Here is a 20644-nt window from a genome sequence, read left to right on the forward strand (position 1 = left end):
TAAAAGAAAATGGTCAACCATGTCAGATAATCCATCATTTGCTATAATGTAATTTATTAAGCTACAGTTGACCCTTGAACACACAGGTTTGAACTGTGCAGGTCCACTTACATGCAGAATTTTTTCAAACAGGAAATACTACAGTACTACCTGATCCGCTGTTTGTTGAATCCAAGGATGCAGAACCGTGGCTGTGGAGGAAATAACGGATGTGGAGGAACCACTCCTGAGGAGAGTTGACAATGCGTTATACTCAAATCTTCTACTGCGAGGAGGGTCAGCGACCCTAACCCCCTTAGCTATTCAAGGTCAACTCTTCTTTCCTATTGTTATACACTTAGATTATTTCCAGTTTTTACCTATTGTAAATATTGTTGTGACTAGCATCCTTGAACTTAAACCTTTGGGCATATCCTAATTATTTACTTTAGATAAATTCCTAAAAGTAATATTATTGGGTCAAAAGACAAATATTTTAAAATAATCACATGTGGTATTACCACCCTAAGATAACCACTGCCAACAATTTGATGCATATCTTTAGTCTTTAAAAAAATGAATATGTATGTGCATGAATATACATATTTTTTTGGGGGGGTGAGGGAAGTTGTTACTGTGTTATGTATAGGAAGGGATGTACTGAAGAATTTTAAGCAGAGGAATGATATGATCTGTTTTGTTTGTTTGTTTTGCTGCACCACTCAGCTTGCAGGTCCCGGCAGTGAAAGTGCCAAGCCCTAATCACTGGACCACCATGGAATTCCTGATTTTCATTTTAGAAGGATCACCCTGGCGGCCCCATTAAAGATAGACTGTCAGTGAACAAGAGCAGAGGCAGAGCCCAGGGCGGAGTCTGTCGCAGGGATCCAGGAGACGGGCCCGAGCGGCCTGCAGCAGAGCGCGGCACTGGAGGGAGTGAATGGAGGTAAGAGTCTGGATATCTTTTTTCAGGAAGGCAGACTGGATGTGCGGTACGAGAGAAAGAAAGCAGTGCAGATTAACTCCAAGTTCTGGAGGCCTGAGCAATTGGAAGGATGGCATTGACGTCAAGTGACAGGGGCAAGGCTGTAGGTGGAGCAGGCTTGGTGAGCGAGAACAGGGATTTCATTTGGAGAGAGTGAGTTTGATGTGTCTAGTAGGTATCCAAGTGGAGAGGTCCAGTAGGCTGCTGAATATGACTCTGGAGTTCTGGGGTGAGGAGCTGTTGGAAATATACACTTGGGAACCATTGGCATATAGATGATATTAAAAGCCAGGAGACTGGGCTTCCCTGGTGGTGCAGTGGTTGAGAATCCGCCTGCCGATGCAGGGGACACGGGTTCGTGCCCTGGTCCGGGAAGATCCCACATGCCGCGGAGCAACTAAGTCCGTGAGCCATGGCCGCCAGGCCTGCACATCCGGAGCCTGTGCTCCGCAACGGGAGAGGCCACAACAGTGAGAGGCCCGCATACCGCAAAAAAAAAAAAAAAAAAAAGCCAGGAGACTGGGTGAGATTACCAAGGGAGTGAGTACAGACCAAGAGAAGAGGAAGTAGACTAGAGAGGGGGAGTGGGGCAACATGAAAGTACTTACTCTGCACCAGGCACTGTTCTGGTGTGCTTTGCATAGATTATAGGGTGACTCGTTTACTCTCCAAAAAAACTCAGTGAGAGGGTACGATTATTATCCCCATTTTACAGAGAAGGAATCTGAGGCATAGAAAGATTGTCAGTAAAACAATAACTATTTCCTATTATGAATGGATGAAATAAGTTTTACCTCCCTTTTTCAATAATGCAAACTTATTTTGAAATAACCCATGTGAACTTTTTCTGCACAGGCTTTACCCATCATGTCTCAAAAATCTGTGCAATTATACATTTCAGTTATACTTTAAAGAAGCAGCATGACTAATCTGTTCAAAGGTGCTTTTCTTTTCAGCTGACAACACATTCTAGGGTAGAATACTGAGGAGAGACCAATTAAAAAAAAAAAGCTTATGTTCAAAAAGGAGAAAAGGAGAGCCATATTTAGTGTTTGATATTTCTTAAGGACATTTTCCTTGCTTGCATGTGTCTCTTCCTCAAGAATCATGCATTTTCTAATTATGTTTGAAGATGGGAGAGGCAAGTTAACAAAGGGAAATTGTCATCATTCTACCACCTCACCCGATAACATAATCAGAATATCTCAATGGGACAGTTTCTAGGGCCATAGTTACTCTTAACAGAAATGTACAAAAGACAGGGAAAGACAAAAAGCACTATGGTGGGTTAATCATTACAGAAGGCTTTGAGAAAAAAAATCTTTGAAATTGTCCCCTTGGTACGCTGGAGATTCTTACATCCTGGGACAAGGATGCAGATGAATGAACTCGCAGTATGCTTTTCCACCTTCTCTTCTTTGGGAAAAGGGTTATTGTGAAAGGGGAGGTGGGTAGGAGAACTTGCAAAGTAGCTTTTCAGACAGATCAATTTTAGGAAGAAGAACAGGATCTGGAAATAAAATGTTCCCTGCCAACAGTGCTTCTTGGAAAATTTCTACATACTTTGGGGGGATTCCTGTAAGTCAAATTGAAGATGATTGTCTTAATTCCAACAGGGAAGAAATAAAGAGCGATATCTTAAAAAAACCAGAAGCAGCTGCGGAGGCATTCCTCTACTGAGCCCAAAATATGAGATAATGGATAGATGTATACATTTACCTAAATACCAGAGAGCAGCACGTTATTTACGCATGACACTTAAGTAACAATATCAGGAAAAGCAGATCCAGAATGAGCTTAGAGATGTGAAAAACTGTAGAAAACCAAAAAGGTTCCTTTTAAGGTCATGTTCATAGCAAGAACAAAAACACAGAGACTCTGGGGAAAGATGATGTAATGTTAAAAAGATAACAGAGAAAGCAGAATTAACCAAAGTCTCTTTTTGTCCATTCTTCTCTCAATAATTACCTTCAGATGGAAAGGGGAAACGAGTTATGGTAGGCCAGAACCTAAATTCAAGAAAGATAAGAAATAGGAGGAGATATTTTTTAAATTTAGTTATTTTAATGAGCTTATTTTTTTTTTTTTTTTTTTTTTTTTTTTTCGGTATGCGGGCCTCTCACTGTTGTGGCCTCTCCCGTTGCGGAGCACAGGCTCCGGACGCACAGGCTCAGCGGCCATGGCTCACGGGCTTAGTTGCTCCGCGGCATGTGGGATCTTCCCGGACCAGGGCACGAACCCGTGTCTCCTGCATTGGCAGGCGGATTCTCAACCACTGCGCCACCAGGGAAGCCCTTAATGAGCTTATTTTTATGCCCAGATACATTGTATCCTGAGATATTTAGAGAACTTGTAATTGTAATCATGCAACCATGGTTAACAATCTTAGAAAATAATTTTATGAACAGAAAGTCAACTGCATTCATTAAGAATCAAAACTGTCAAACTAACCTTACATCTAGGAACTTACTACTCAACTTACGAATGAAGGTTTGTATTTTTTTTCATTTAATATTATATTGGAGCAGTTCACCAGTATTCCTCATTAAACATTATACTGTACTATAATTCTAAATAGCTAAATAGTGCTCAATTATATGAATATACCCTAAGTTACATAACCAATCCCCCATGGTCCACTGTTTCACATTTTTAGCTTTTAAAAACCATGCTGGGGTTATGATAATTTTACATAAAATTTTGTAAATTATTTTTTAAATTTTAGTTCAAATACCCAGAAAAGGAATAAATGAATCAAAGGGCTTCATATTTCAAAGGCCTTTTTTAATACCAAAATTGCCTCCAGAAAGAAGTACCTATTTATATTCTCAATAACAATAGATGAATGCCTATTTTTCCAACCCTTATCATTATTGGAAGATTTTGATAGAAAAAAAGTTTTTGGTGACTTTTTAAAGATTTTTTTGATGTAGACCGATTTAAAGTCTTTGTTGAATTTGTTACAGTATTGCTTCTGTATCATGTTTTGGTTTTTTGGCCATGAGGCATGTAGGATCTTAGCTTCCTGACCAGGGATTGAACCCTCACCCCTGCATTGGAAGGTGAAGTCCTAACCACTGGGCCACCAGGGAAGTCCCTGGGGATTTTTAAATTGTGGCAAAATACACGTAATATATAAAATTTACCACTTTCACCATTTTTAAGTGTACAGTTCAAGTAGCATTGAGTACATTCACAATGTTGTATAACCATCATAACTATCTATTTCCAGAATTTTGTCATCATACCAAACAGAATCTTTGTACCTATTAAACAAAGGAAAACTTTAAAATAATTTTAAAAAATATTGCCCTTCTTTTGCTATATGTTATTCAATCCCATTAGCGTTTCTCTTCCCCCTTCCTAAGATCTTGGAATTCTGTGTTAGTCAGAATAGGACAGGCTATACTATAGTAGAAATCAACTCCAAAATCTTGTGGCTTACCCAACAAGACTTTATTTCTCACTCAAGTTACATAATCTATGCCAGTCAGTGAGTATATCTGCTTCTCGCAGTCTCTCAGAAGTTCAGGCTAATAGAGGCCCAATCATTTCATTGCTTCATCTTTTGGAACACGAGGACTTCATGGTTACTAAGGCAGGGCAAGAAAGTGCAGTAGAGCCTTGTAGCAGCAATTAAATGCCTCAGGCTGGAAACAACACATGTCAGTTCCACAACAGCCAGAAGAACTTGGTTAAGGCTGGTAACACAGCAGAGGGTGGCAAGTATATTCCTCCCATGTTACCTAAAGGAGGTGAGAACTGGGTGTGGGCAAGCACAAGAAGTCTCAACATTTTCATTCATATCCTCATTGATACAAAACTGGCTTCATTTAGCCCTCTGCAAAGTTGTTATTTTCTGTTAATGGAGCCTACCCATTTCACTTTATGTAATGCCAAAAGAAGTCTTGGGATAAGAAGTTAAAAAAATTAGGAGAGTCATTTGATCGAAGGGAAAAGTCACGTGTCACAGAATGATGTGTAAACACCAAGCTTAGGCTAAACATGTAAAATTGCCATCTGTGGGCCCAGTTTTCTTGATGACTCTAACTTTAGAAGCAGCTGCTGAAGCTTTTCCAGCAGTATTGGACCCTCCAGTTTTCATGGGGTTAGGAATGTCACCATGGATGCCCTATGGTGGATGAGAAATGTCGACATTCTACAAGTTCTTCAGCAACTTTTTTTGAGAAATAGGAAATCAGTACTTAATTTTTCATTAAACATTCACCATGCACTCTTTCTTTTATCTCATCCTTGCCAAAAGATTTTTTTTGTACAATAAAGTATAACCAAAAATAAAGTATTTAAATCGTTGTAGATTTGTACAATACAATAAAGGACAAACAATTGTAGCGAGGGAGTTCAGGATACTCTCTATCTGCTCCACGGCAGCTCAACTAAGCCTCTGTTTTCTTGCACACCTTATACTCAACCTATAATTTCTGTGCTTCCTGTAGACTGGTGGCTCAACAACTTCATTCATCTTGAGGTTACTTCTGGAAAAGTCAGGAAAAGAGAGATAGGTTTTCCTTGCTCATCTTTTAGATTATCCATGTGTCCAAGTGAGAAGTCTGTTCACTGCACACGTGTCTCATACACTCTTAGATGAGACCATGGCAGGACTTGGAAATACAGAGTAGAGGTTCCAGTGAACCCATCCTGGCTTATTTCTAAAAATCTTTTCTGTGCAATTATTTAGAGTAAAATTCTGTTTACAAATGAAAGATCCAGGGGAAAATTGTAAAAAGGAGAGGATACCAAGACAATAAGTGTGCAGTTCCAGGCAAAGGGGGATGTGCTAGGATCTTTTAGAGAAACAGAACCTCTAGGAGATATATATGTGTGTGTGTGTGTATATATATATATATATATATAGTGTATATATATATATATATATATATATATATTCATAGATTTAGTATAGGAATTGGCTCACATGGTGATAGAGGCCAAGAAGTCCTACAATATGCCATTTTCAAGCTGGAGAACCAGGAAAAATGGTGGCTCAATTCAATCTATGACTGGAGGCCTGAGAACCAGGGGGAGGGCCACTGGTATAAGTCCCTAAGTCTGAAGGCCCAAGAACAGGAGCTCAGATGTCCGATGTCCAAAGGCAAGAAAAGATGGACATCCCAGCTAAAGAAGTGAGAGAGGGAATACACTGTTCCTTTGCCTTTTTGTTCTATTTGGGCCCTAAGCAGATTGGACTGGATGATGCCACGTCTATTGGTGAGGGTAGATCTCTTCACTCAGCCGACTGAATCAGACGCTACCATCTTTCAGAAACGCCCTCGGAGACACACCCAGAAATGACATTGTACCAGGTCTCTGGGTATCCCTTAGCCCAGTCAAGTTGACACATAAAATTAACCATCACAAAGGACTTAAGGTCATGTGACTTAGAGCTACGTGATCACTTGATGACTTGTTTCTCCAGCATGTGCCATGGGCTACTTGGTTCCCCTCTCGGAATATAAAAGGGTATGTAACTGTTTTCTCTTCTAGCTCAGCCACATAACCAATTCCAAGTGCCCTACAATTTCCCTGAAGGTCCATTGCCTTCTAGTACCAATCTAGGTATCTACTGCTTCTTGGGTTACAAGGAAAAAATAAAGATTCTGGCAACTTAAGCAAAAAGGCATTTCATTTGAAGAATGTGGGGTGCTAAAGGAACCCTGAAGAACCAGCCTGGGAACTAGAAGCTGGGTAGCCTGCCAGGCAGCAGGTCTCTTTTGACGCTCTTGGCTGGACAGATGAACTGCTTCTCCTGTCAGTGCTTTACTGGGCTCAGGAGTCAAAGTCCTGGGAAGGAGAGTCCATTTGGCCGGGGGTAGGTCACGTGCTCAGCCTTTGGCAGCGGCAGGCCTGAGAGGAGGGATTAGCTGAAGGAGCCTCCAGGGATCTCTGGATTCCCTAGCGTGAGGCAGGCACACGCATTTTACCGAGACTCCATGCTTTGTGGGAAAATGATTACTCAGGTGGGAATCAGTATGCTCTGGGGAGGTGGGGGTGAAGGTAAAATGCCAGTGTACACCACTGAGAGCTAAAGCATGATCATAGTAATGGCATCAAAGCCCGTGAACCCATGAGTCGGCTGAGTTGATATGTGCTGATTTGTTTTGCTATTTTCAATGATTAGATTGATTCCTTTTTTTTCCCCTCTGTAACAAGTAGCCCGAGGCATATACATCCAAAAAAATTATTTTCTTAGGACAAATTTTCAGGTCTGGAATTATTGCATCAAAAGATATGAGTATTTATACATTTTCATTTTTTATTTTACTGAAGTGCCTGCCCATGGACTCTGAGAATATGTCCCTAGTCATGGCAGATAGGCTTTCTAGTGACAGGATAATTGCCCGGTTGAAGGTCATCCTACGGAAACCTCTCTCTGGGTCATGCCAGGGGCATCTGGGCTACTGGGAAAAACATACTCTTTAGAGCTCTTCTCTTTCCTTCAACATTTGTTTTATATCCATTGCTATCTGGGTAAAATAAACTGCAGCGTCACTGCTTAGGTCAGTTGATCCACATGTTATAGGAAAGAGGGCAGCATTTGCCTGAGGGACCCGTAGGCCGTAGGAGTGCCTGCTGATTTACATCAGCAAATATAAGATGGGGCACCCAGCTCCCTTTTCTCCACGCCAGGTCTCTCCAAAAGCTGAGGGCAGGGGAAGCAGTGACTGCACGAGGACAGGGCACACCACCTGGGGAGGGTACCACTTGTGTGCCTTGACCTACATCTTAAGCCAGGTTCTTCTAACTCCAAACTTGAAAAGATAAGAGTCCCAGATTTTTCAGAAGATTTTAACTTAAATGAGAGAGAATTGGAAAATCCCTCCTGCTTCCCTCCCCACACTCTCATTTCCAGTTCCCCCACCCCAGCTTCACTGGAAACATCCCCTTCTCAACCAGACCAGCAGGGTGGCTGGACCAAGCAGCAGTGAACTTTGTTTTGTAATTATCCACGTATCAGCTTATTCCCCATGGCTCGAGCATATTAGATTGTAAACCCCTTGAGATTAGGGACTGTCTGACTTTAGTATTCCCTGTAGGACTCTGCACAGTAGCTTGCCCACTCCAGGTATGCAATCAGTATTTGCTGACTGAATATCCTTAGGTAAATGGAGTAGTTCTAGAACTTCCTTGGGGTTCCAAACTCTTCCAAGTTATGATGTCTAGGAGTGTTGGGAAAGGGAGCTCTCCCTAGAAGCAATCAGTGGATCCTTGGAGGGGTTCTGAAACCCATGCTTAGTGTTCTTTTTCTTTCTTTCTTTGTTTTTTTAATTTTTGGCCACACAGTGTGGCTTGCAGGATCTTAGTTCCCCAACCAAGGATGGAACCCACGCCCCCTGCACTGGAAGCGTAGAGTCTTAACCACTGGACCACCAGGGAAGTCCCTCACACTTAATTTTCTTCAGCGAAGGAGTGAGTCTAGTGCAGAAGCAGGTGCGATGGGCCCTCACTCCGTCTTCGGGGGCTGTATCTCAGCCCATGGGGCTCCAGTCACAGAGCCTTTTTCAGTTTCCTGTTCTAGTTCTTTGACAACACTTTCCCTGGGAACACTTCTGCCCTCTCCACGTCACATCCATTTCACCTCTACCCATTAACTCCTCATCCCACAGATATCAGCTCAATGGTCAGTTTCTCAGTGACGTCTCAGAATAGTCCAAATTCCCATTTAACACCTGTGCAGCTCTCCCCCAGCACTTATCAGGATTTTCAATTAATATTTACATTTGTGTTTGTAATTATGTGATACATGCTTTCTCTCTGACTGGAGTCCCTTGCTCTCCATGAGGGCACGAATTGTGCTTGTTTTGTTTGCTGTTGTCTTCCTGGTTCTAGCACACTGCAGGGCAGATAATGGGAGAAGAGTAACTGTTAGAGGCACCAGTAACAATTTCTCTACACCACATGGGTTTACTCTCTGCAATCCTGGGAGACCCAGAGTGTATTAGGGTTCTCTCGAGAAACGTCATCAACCAACAGGAGATAATATATATTTATTTCTATATATCAATAGATATCTAGATACCCACATACTGATATTGATAGAGATATATATGGAGAGAAAGAGAAAGAGAGAGAGAGGTCGAGATTTACTATAGGAATTGGCTCATGCAATAATTATGGAGGTTAAGAAGTCTCACAGTCTGTCATTTGCAGGCTGAAGAACAAGGAAGGCATTGGTGTAAATCCCAATCCAAGTCTGAAGCCAGAGAACAAGGAGCACCAAAGTGCGAGGGCAGCGGAAGATGGGTGTCCCCGCTTAAGAAGAGATAGAGGGAATTTACCCTTCCTCTGCCTTTTATATCCAGGCCGTCAGTGGATAGGATGATGCCCACCTGCATTGGTGAGGGTGACCTTTTTCACTCAGTCTACTGATTCAAACGCTAATCGCTTCTGGAAACACCCTCCTAGACACACCCAGAAATAATGTTTACCAGCTCTCTGGGCATCCCTTAGCCCAATCAAATTGACACACAAGAGTAACCATCACACAGAGATTCTGGCTTGACCCTCAGTAGAGCTTATGCAATGTGGTGCTCTCAGAATAGAATTTCTCAAATTGCATTACCCAGATTACTAGTTCATGAACTCTTAATAGGGTTCTGTGAAGGAAAAAATTTCTTTTATAAATATAGATGTAATGAAAATGTCAAACACGCTCGGACAGCTATTATTCTGTGATAATTTATCTTTAAGAAAACATACACTCCAAACTGCTAACATTGGTTATGTATGGGGAGGAGGTTTCTCCGCTCTCCCCTCATTATACGTTTCTGTTATAATGTATTTGAACCGAATTCTAACTGACTCACAGCCTGAAACATATCCAAAGATAATGTTCAGTGGAATCCATATTTGACTTTATAGGTAGCAACTTTGTGACTCATCAGGGAAAGACAACATTGTATGTAGCGGAACCTACATAAAGGGGAGGTTTCATCTGAGCTAACCTCTTTGATCTAGACTGGAACCTGACCAACTTTTATTTATTCAAATCCTTAACTCCTCCAGGCACTGATGAGTGCCCACCTGACAAACTGACGGGCATACTTGAATATCTTCCAGGCTCCTTAAGCCTAATGAGTCTGAAACGGAAACTGCTCTTGCCCATACCAGTCACCACCACCACATGGACTCCTTATCCCATGTTTTCTTTTTTTTTTTTTTTTTTTTTTTTTTTTTGCGGTATGCGGGCCTCTCACTGTTGTGGCCTCTCCCGTTGCGGAGCACAGGCTCCGGACACGCAGGCCTAGCGGCCATGGCTCACGGGCTTAGTTGCTCCGCGGCATGTGGGATCTTCCCGGACCAGGGCATGAACCCGTGTCTCCTGCATCGGCAGGCGGATTCTCAACCACTGCGCCACCAGGGAAGCCCCTATCCCATGTTTTCTTTGCAGTCAGTGTTCAGTAGAGTTCCTAGCTGTCTACCTAACTTATCATGCCAGGAGCCTGGGGCTACCTTTGACAACTTCTTCCTCATTTCTATATCCAGGCCTTTGTCAAGTCCCAGAATCTCCCTCTAAAATACATTTGGATCTATTACTCTCTGTCTCCACCGTCACTTGGAGGGTCAAGCTGTACCATTTTTTGCCTGGACAACTCCAAAAGCCTTCCCTCTGGATTCCCATTCCCTCTGCAGCACCTGGAGAGAAAACACAAACCAGATCACGATACCACCATGCTGAAACCTCTTCAAAGGCTCCTGATAGCATTAGGATACAATCCCAGATCCTATTGTTGACAAAAGCAATCCATAAACAATCTATAGTAAGAATAGAAAAGAGTTTCATTTGAGCCAAACTGAGGACTATAGCCCAGAAGACAGCCTCTCAGATAACTCTGAGGAACTGCTCCCGAGAAGCATGGCTTTCAGTGCAGTTTTATGTCTTGTCAGAACAAAGAATGTCAAATAAATCATGGATACATTCCTTCAAGTTTTCAAAAAAACAAAACAAAACAAAACCCAAACAAACCAGATCAGCACGAGCACAGTGAGTTAGTGTGGCCTTGGCCCCTGGGAAGGGAGTCTTATCATCGAATGAGTTCCAGCATTGGTGTCCCAGAAAGGGAGGCATTGAATCTTTATTGTTATTTATTTATTTTTCTTTGCGGTACGCGGGCCTCTCACTGTTGTGGCCTCTCCCGTCGTGGAGCACAGGCTCCGGCCGCGCAGGCTCAGCGGCCGTGGCTCACGGGCCCAGCTGCTCTGCTGCACGTGGGATCTTCCCGTACCGGGGCACAAACCCACGTCCCCTGCATCGTCAGGCGGACTCTCAACCACTGCGCCACCAGGGAAGCCCTGAATCTTTATTTTTAACATGGACATTCTTATCTTCTGATCAATGCACCCTTTTCTTTAAAAATTAAAGCAGATGTACAATGCATGTTTGATAAGCCACAAACAGGCTATTTTAGCATAAAATTTGAGTTAACTCATGTATAACCCAGTAAGACTTCCCCATAGCATGTTTGATAAGCCACAAACAGGCTATTTTAGCATAAAATTTGAGTTAACTCATGTATAACCCAGTAAGACTTCCCCATACCTCCATACGTGGAAATTTCTTTCATCACTATATATGGCCTATGAAGCTCCGCCAGATCTGACCCCTGCTGACCCTGCACCACCCAGCATTGTCTTGAGCTAGTTTCTCTCACTCACTGGGCTTGAGCCTCCTGACCTCCTCTTGTAGTCTCTGGAATGTACCAGACTCTTTCCCATCCCAGGGGCTTGCACAGACTGCTTCCCTGCCTGGATTCCTCTCCTCCCACCCCCTATTTAATGGTCACCCACTACTGATTCTTCTGGTCACTGTTTAATGACACCTTCAATGAGGCCTTCTTAACCCCACTCCCAATTTATATTCGGACACTTCATACTGAATATTATATGTGGTGTTTTGTGGCTGGCTTCTTTTACTTAGCGTAATGTTTTTAAGGTTCATCACGTTGTAGCATGCATCAGTACTTCATTCCTTTTTATTGTAGATGAATTATTCTGTTGTATGGATACACACATTTTGTTTATCCACTCATCAGCTGGTGGACATTTGGGTTGAGCCCACTTTTTGGCTATTAAGAACAATGCTACCAAGAACAAGCATTTGTGTGGACATATGTTTTCATTTCTCTTGGGTATATGCCTAGGGAGTGGAGTTGCAGGCTCATATGCTAATTCCATGTTTAACACTTTGGGGAAGTGACAGCGGCCCTTCTTTATGAGGAAAGGTCTAGGATTTTGCCCGGAGGGTTGCATGCCTGTCAGTGTTTGGTTGTTTTGCAAGGCCCTCACTGTTTACACCCCTCCTATTCCTGAGTGTCTTTCCCCCTTTTATTTGCCTCTTTTATTTTATGCTCTGTAGACTCCAGCCCCCCAGCTGATTGTAGCCGGAACAAGGCTTTTCAACAGGTAAAAGTTATTTGTAAAACATTTTGAACTCTCTGGAGGATGGCCATTGTGGGCTAGCCACTCGCAGGGCTGTTTTGTAAGGAAAATCTTATTGAGTAGGAGGCTTATTTAACTTGTTTCTGAGGGTTACAATCCTACAACATGCCATCCAGAGCCTCAATTACCCTAATCCGAGTTTGAACGTTTTAAAGAATTACTTTGAAGTTGCTTGGTGACATTATTAGTGAACCTATATATGTAAACATATGTTGTGAGCCTGTAAAAATGTATGTAGAGTTCCTTGTGTGTGCCTGGAACATAATAATAACTGCTTAATAAACTGTTAGCTGCTAATTACTAAAAGTTACTCTAATGAACAATAGGTTTCTTTGAGGTAAGGATTTCAATCATTTAAAATGTCTTAACATTTTGGGGACACATTTGAGTTGTTTCAGGACACATGGAATAGCCCCCTTGTTCCATCTGCCCTGACAAATTTTTTTTTTTTTAATTTCAACCAAATTATTTTAGGAGTTATCAGAACACCAAGAGTATATTGTCTTTTTTTAAAAACATCTTTATTGGAGTATAATTGCTTTACAATGGTGTGTTAGTTTCTGCTTTAAAACAAAGTGAATCAGTTATACCTATACAAATGTTTCCATATCTCTTCTCTCCTGCGTCTCCCTCCCTGCCCCCCTTCCTATCCCACCCCTCTAGGCGGTCACAAACCACCTAGCTGATCTCCCTGTTCTACGCGGCTGCTTCCCACTAGCTATCCACTTTACGCTTGGTAGTGTATATACCCATGCCACTTTCTCACCTCGTCACAGCATACCCCTCCCCGTCCCCATATCCTCAAGTCTATGCTCTAGTAGGTCTGTCTTTATTCCCGTCTTACCCGTCACCCCCGCCTCGCGAAAACCACAGAGAACCTGGTATTCATTGTCAGGTGGTTATACTTAGCATAATAAAGATCGACTCAACCTACCCAGGCAAATTTAATCTGCTGAATACAATAGAAACAACCCTTCCGTGGTTGAGACACCTCCCCTCCCCCCAAGTCGTTCAGTGCGGACACACAGAAGAGTGTAAGAGTAGCTGCCCTGCCCACATGAAAATGCTCGCTGCCCTTAAAAAGCTTTCAATCTAAAGCGGAGATTTACACGCATTTTACTTTAGATAGGGATCGAGGGTGGGGAAGAAAGCCATGCGTGCGAGCCCATTCACAGCTCAGGGTGCGTCCCGGTTCCATGAGATAGTTGTCCATCGTTTCCCCTAGCAAGCCAGACCTGAGTTAAGTCGCCCGGCTGCAGGGATTTACAGATGCTCTGAAGACGCCCCTTCCTGGCCCCGGTCAAGTTCCCCGCTTCGGGGAGCCGACAGTGAGTCACCCCGAAGAAGCGCGCTAAGAAAAGGGGAGGAGCCCGCGCCCGGAGGAGAACCGCGGGGAGAAATTCTAGACCGAGGAAGCCTCGGAAGGAAGAGGAGGGGCCACTGCGCGTGGGAAGAGAAGGAAGAGGCGTCTGGGGGGAGGAAAGGAGAGAAGGGAGAGAAGGAAGGAGGAAGGCGGAGGAAAGAGAAGGGGGCGACCGGCTAGCGCGGGAGGGGGGGGTGGGCGGGAGGCGCCGGGGCGGGGCGGGCTCGCGCCTCCCGGAGGGCGTGCTGCGCGGGGCGGGGCGGGGCCGCGGCGCCCGAGTTTCGGCGGGGCCTGCCGGGAGCGGAGCGCCGCATTCTCGCTCGCCTCGTCGGCGCTGCTCCGCGTGCCCGGGCTCACCTCCGCGGGGCATGTCCGCGCTGCTCTCGCCGCGCGCCTGGGACTGCTAGCTTCTCGGGCGCTTGCTGCGCGCGGGGCCCCGCAACTGGCCCCGAAGCCCGGCTCGCGCTTTGCTCGCGGACCGCCGCCGTCATGGGGCTGCAGCCCCTGGAGTTCAGCGACTGCTACCTCGATAGCCCGTGGTTCCGGGAGAGGGTCCGCGCCCACGAAGCGGAGCTGGAGAGGACCAACAAGTTCATCAAAGAGCTCATCAAGGACGGCAAGAACCTCATCGCCGCGACCAAAAGTAAGTGGGGACCCGGGCGCGGGCGGGCTGCGGCGCCCCGGGCACGGAAGGCCGGCAGCCGGAGGATCAGGAGACTGATCCGGGACCCGGAGGCCCCGAGGTCATTCCTCTGCGGCTCCCCGAGCAGCCAGGGGCGAGTCCCCTTTCTCGTCCCTGCCCTGCGCGGCGGCCGGAGCCGGGAGCCGTGCGTGCGAGCGCGCCGCCTGCCAGCGCCGCTCCCCCGACCCGGCTCCTTGCGTTCCCCGCTGGACCCGCCCGGGGGCAGGTTCTGTTACCCCCCTAGAGCTGCTCACTGTCTCTCCCGAAACAGACACATCAGTTTCACGGCTCTTGTCAAGTTCTTTTGAGAGATCACGAGACTGGGGATTCTTTGAAAACCTCCTGGGTGTTCAGTTGTTCAGAAGGCCCTTAAGCCGTACGCTTTCCGTGTCATTTTCGGATCGCCTGCGACAGTCTCGTCCCGGGTCCCTTACTGTGCTCAACCCGAAAGTCCACCTGGCGTTGTGCTGCCTTCCGCACATTCCTTCCCTCCTCCTGCGCCGAGGACGGTTCAAAGATTGGGGCTTGTGAGGCTGTGCAGACAGCCCGCCCTCTGGCCCGAGCGAGCACTGCCTGCAAAGAGGGAATTTCACCCCGGTCAAGCTTAATGCTTTCCTCCCCTGTCTTCCTCCATCTTTTAACTCGCAAGTGGCCACACAGGAGAACACAATTAGTTAGTTGATTATCTGAAAAGATTCGTCTTTCTAGGAGGAAGGGGGCCTGAAATTCGTGCTGAAACAGTGAGTTGGCTGGAAATGGGGAGACATTAGTTTGAGTGAGGAGCTGCGCAGCCTGACCACACCTGTAACCCATAGCCGGTTCTGAGGAAGCCTGTGAGTGCTCCCTTCTCCCTCTTAAAAAGACCTACCTATATAGCAGACTGGGAAAAATGCCCCGTGGCATCCCTTCCCCCCGCTTTTGCATTAAGGAAGATGAAAACATCCTGAACAGACTGTCTCAGGTACCCAGCCCAGTGCCTATTCGTTGAATGAATGAGTTGAAAGAAATACGTCTTCATGGGAAGAATTCAGTGAGCCAGCTCTGTAATTTTGGAAGCAAGTCCCTCGACTTCTCTGGATGTTGTCCGTGGTTTCTCTTGCTTCTGTGACCTCTTTGGTGTTGCAGAACGAGGACTGGGGATCACTTTGGGACGTGATTGGTGGGCATATTTGGTTGGTGGCTCTCCAGTGCCTTGGCGTTGGGTATGTGTGTTGGGATGGAGGTGGGGAGGGGCTGTAAATATGTAGGAGTGAGTGGAGAAAGGAGGAGGAGAGAAGGGTATGTGGTGCCCGTGTGTGTGTGTGCGCGTGTGCGCGTGTGCGCGCGCGTGTATGTGTGTGTAGTGAACAGGAGAGGGAGGACTCCCTCTGTAGTTTGGTCTTAACTAGCGTCACTGGGTAGGGGAGTGCCCCTTCTCTCTTACTGGCTGTAGCAGCTCCCTCTGGGACGAGGGGCATGAGGAGGGAGGCCTTGGTGTGGAGAGAGTTAGATGGCAAAGCCAGTTTGGCCACTGGTAGAAAGCTATTTATGTGACTGCATACTCGCTCTCCTGCCAACAGGACACTCGCCCGGTGTTCCAGCAGCAGCTAGTGCATCTGGGGGGCCAGCTGTCAGTCTTCCCCTCCAGAATGTAGACTTTCTTGAGTTTGCGAATTGGCTCCTTACTCCTTTTGATTCTTGTCCTTTACCATAGGAAACATAATTTATGCTCATTTTCTAGAGATCCACCAGAAAGTATCTCTTTTCTCGTGGTGTGTAATTAACTTAAATTCTTTTCCAGAGGAGGACAGAGATACAGCTTTAGCTCACATGCTTGTGGAAAGGTAGGGGGACCTGGCCTTTGCCCAGCTTGCCCCGTAAAGTTGACGTCAGCTCCTATCAAGACTAAGAGCCCTCGACGTAAGTCAGGACACCTGGGTGTAATTCGCCTTCACTGTTAGCGCCTGGCTGCAGGACGATTGGGCAGGTCATTTTTGTGTTCAGTTTTTCTTGTCCTACTTCTTAGAGGCATCAGTAAGATTCTGCAGTGTTTGGAAATGGCTTGATTAGGTCATTTGAAATTGCAGTCTAGGTCAATCATTGGCCTAACCAGTTGAGCTTTTCTACAACACCTGAGAAAAGCTCAAGAGGTCAAGGCAGGACCTGAGACCGAGGGGGAGCTACAGAAAGGAACAATCAGCTAGGTCAGACTGATGATATTTTCAGACGTTTTGCGCTTTGTTTTGCAAAAACGGCGTTTTGTGCATTTTCAGAATTGCGTGTTTAAGTGATTTCTGCTTTTAATTGCCCTGTAAGATGCCTCCTCCATGCGCTAAATACATGTTGAATTTATGTAACTTTGATGTCTTGATGCTTTGGTTTTTTAAAAATTTCTTAGTCGTTTGGGAATGGGTAATCTCTGAAAATTATGAAAACATCCCTGCTACCAATACGTTTCTAAATACAAAACTGACGACCATATTGTCACTTCTGTGTAGAATGTCTTGATGCTTTGAATAATTCACAGATATTTAAAGAAGTTGGAGGTGACTTCTGTGGGACCTGAAAGTTTATTGCTGAGTTCAATTATGTAGCGATCAGCAAATACTTAGCATCTACAGTTTGTGAACTATTGGGCTTGAGACACAAAGAGGAAAGAAGGTAGAGGCCCTTGTCCTTGAGGTTACTGTCCTATAGTTGAATTCAGTTCAATCTAGGGAACATGTTGGAACTCCTGCACGCATTGTGCTAAGTTCTTGAAGAAGTGGAGGATACACAGACACACATATTAAAAGATCCAGAAGAGTCAGTGGCAAGTTTTCTAACTTTGACAGAAACAAGAGTATGTTATAGGTTAGAGTGGAAGTTTGGGAACTCATTGGTGTTTCAAGGAAGGAATAGAACCTTGTAGAACCTTGTCAGATTGGAAACAGCTGAGAAGAAACCAGACCCCGCCCGCCCACCCACCCACCCACCATGTCTGAGGAGGATGAGAAGGCCAGTTTGGCTGGAATGGCGATTTCATTTGGGGGAGTAGAATGAGATTCATGGAAAGGTCAGTTTCAGATTGTGGAAACCATAAAAATGGGCTTGGAATGTGGGCTTTATCCTGTGGAGAATCACTGACATAATGGGAAAGAGATGGTTTAGAGGCTGTGTATGGTATCTGTGTGTCAGGTGATTTTGGAGATAGCAGTGGGGCTGGGGAGGGGCTGCGGAGCGGAGAGTCTGGGATCACTGATTTATGTGGTGGATTCGGAGATCACTCAGTTCAGTGGAGTCTTTGTTTAAATGGTTTTATTAGCCCTTTTTCTTTTTTCACTCCTTTCCTAGAATAATCAGTGTCTTCTTTCAATACAGTTTAAACTTTAGTGAGCCTTTCGTAGGATGTCTGTGTAGTTGAAGATGCTTATGTTTCGTAGAAATGCATAATTTGTTTACCAGAAACAGTAAGCTATATAAAATTTTCTCATAAATTTTACAGTTAGGTGTTCTTTTTCTTTTTAAATTTATTTATTTTAATTTTTGGCTGTGTTGGGTCTTCATTGCTGCACGCAGACTTTCTCTAGTTGCAGCGAGCGGGGGCTACTCTTCATTGCAGTGCTTGGACTTCATTGCGGTGGCTTCTCTTGTTGCAGAGCACAGGCTCTAGGCGCATGAGCTTCAGTAGTTGTGGCTCGTGGGCTCTAGAGCTAGAGGCTCAGTAGTTGTGGTTCACGGGCTTAGTTGCTCTGCGGCATGTGGGATTTTCCCGGGCCAGGGCTTGAACCCGTGTCCCCTGCATTGGCAGGCAGATTCTTAACCACTGCGCCACCAGGGAAGCCCCAATTAGGCATTCTTGAAAGAATATGTTCTGTTCTAGAGAAGGAAATATACTTTTTAGACAAATAGTCCTTACAGTTCTTAAGCACTTACATAGCTAAGTAGAAGGCTCTTTAGTAAACTTAGATTGCGTGTGTGTGTGTGTGTGTGTGTGTGTGTGTGTGTGTGTGTGTAAGCTGGAGGGGTCCTCATAAGTGAGCCTGCTCTCATCACGTGCAGAAAGATGTTAGTGGTGGCCAGGACTAGAACTTGAGTCTTTCAAGTCTTGGCTTTGGTACTTCTTTACGCCTTGATGTTTTAATGATTTTTGCCTTGTTTTTCTCAGGACAACATAAAAGTTCCCTTTTGCTGTCTTTGTATTTATTGTTCCAGAAACATGGTTCACGTGGTAATTCCTTTTGGGGAAATTTCCCAGGTTGCTCTTGCATGGAAACATAGGGAGATTCGGAAGGCTTATAAGAATTTCACTTTGTAAGCTTCAGCCTCCGTCTCCTTATTCGTAAAATGGGACTGTTGCATGTAGCCTTGAGGACTGAGCCACATGTGCGAAAGTGTTTTTAAAACGCAAGTGTGAAGCAGTTGTGTAGGCTCTGTTGTTTGCCCAGCTAATATTTTTTTTTTCTGACAATCCAAATTTTGTTCAGGTGTCTACACTCTTTCCCAAGTGACTCATAGAAAGGTGATTCGGGATAATTCTGATTAGTCTGACTCAGTGGTTCTCAATCCTGAGCATGGCTGACCATTAGAATCACCTGGGGACCTGTAAAAAACGTGCAGTTGGGATTGAGAAACACTGAACTCTAACAACTCAGCACGGTAAACCTATTTTCTGGGCTGGTAATTGGATAAATGAGGAGGTATCTCAGTTCTGACCAGTGAGACATGATAGGAAGTCTGCTGGAGACCTTGGGAAAGGTTTTCTTTTGTGTGAGAGGAGACTTGTAAAAAGGGTTCTTGACTCTTCTGTGATGTCTGGTTGTGTTGCCTGGAGCTGCTCCCGCCATCTTGGGACGGTGAGTGGAGCCAAGAGAAGGACTATTGGAGCAGAGCGGCAACTGAATCTGGGTTTTTGATGCGGTCATGGAAGCCACAGATGGTTCTGTGCCTGAAGCCTACCTCTGGATAGCTTGTTAAATGACATAAGCCAGTTTGAGTTGGGTTTTCTGCTACTTTACACCCTAATTTTGTTTTTTGTTTTTTTGTTTTTTGTTTTTGGCTGTACCACGCGGCTTGTGGGGTCTTAGTTCCCCCACCAGGGACTGAATCCGGGTCCTCGGCAGTGAAAGCGCACAGTCCTAACCACTGGACTTCCAGGGAATTTCCAACACCCTAATTTTGATGGAGAGATATAATTGTAAATTTGGGGTTAAGTGGAATTTAGAGAGGCATGGAAGTGGAATGCTCCTTAAATTACAAGTATAATTTTACCCCAAACGGACAGGAAGACTCATCTTTGCCCCAAAGAAATTACTGTGGATCCCCTACAATTCAGGGCATCACTTGGGGGTAAGTCTTCAACTCTCACTTGGGGTCTTACTAGTGGGCTGGTCTCTGAAGCTAATGCAGATTTGCTGTGAAAAGATTTCCTATCTGTCTGGAACTGGGATGTGGACCCAGAAGGGCTCTAAAAGCTTTCATTGCTTTACTCTCTGCAGGTGGTCCTTGTCTCCATTTAGAGTAGCTCCAATTTAGGGCCTTCCACCAGCCGGCCCTGTTTGTACGGAATGTTTGCTGGGTCTGTGAGTCATCTGCTGTTCTGAGTTTTCCTGCCACATTGCCTTTTCCCTGCCCTCCCATCTACTGGGGTTCCTTTGACCACCTCCTCTTCACTCTGTTTTCGAGGTTAGAGGGGGGACCAGGAGCATTGTTGACTTCTGGAAGAGGGAGAAGACAGAGGAGGAGGGCATTTCTGTGTTTTAATGTTTAACGTGGCTGATGAGACAGTGTAGTAGAGAAGATTAAGAGCCTGCTAAGGCGCCACCTTTCATTCACGCTGGAAACCTCAGTCATGTTGCTTTAGCTTTTCTGTATCCATGTTGTCCAACAGAAAATGGAGATGATAATACTGTCTACCATGGAGGGTTGCCAGTTGGGTTGAATGAGTTCATACATGTAAAAGCATTTCGAGTAAGCACTCAAACGTGAACAATCATGATATTCTAAATTGCAGGTATATGTTTTAATATGCAGGCCCTTTTCTTGCCTGAAAGATGGATGCTCTGGCCCAGAGACTAGCGTCTACCTTTTTAGCGCTCATTACCTCTAAGAATGTATTTGTCCATATCATCATGACCAGTGACCAAGAAGAAAGACAAAGTGGTCAAAGTCTGGTAAGGCTTCAAACGTTTAAATGTAGCTCAGTATGCCGGAAAATCTG

The 20644-nt window shown here is 44.9% G+C and overlaps 1 protein-coding gene across 19 annotated transcripts in view; it reads left to right on the forward strand.

The window, feature by feature from the left end:
- The first annotated feature begins 14044 nt into the window (after nucleotides 1-14044).
- ARHGAP10 (Rho GTPase activating protein 10) overlaps nucleotides 14045-20644 on the forward strand; it is a 329300-nt gene continuing 322700 nt past the window's right edge. For all 19 annotated transcript variants that reach the window (XR_010840991.1, XR_010840990.1, XR_010840993.1 and 16 more), the window contains exon 1: nucleotides 14045-14427. Coding sequence is in view for 15 of the 19 variants with exons in the window: in XM_067035620.1 (XP_066891721.1) it covers nucleotides 14274-14427 (154 nt within the window). In the remaining 4 variants the exon portion in view is untranslated. The remainder of the gene's footprint in view (nucleotides 14428-20644) is intronic.

Source organism: Kogia breviceps, chromosome 6, assembly GCF_026419965.1.
Source record: "Kogia breviceps isolate mKogBre1 chromosome 6, mKogBre1 haplotype 1, whole genome shotgun sequence".
NCBI lineage: Eukaryota > Metazoa > Chordata > Mammalia > Artiodactyla > Physeteridae > Kogia > Kogia breviceps.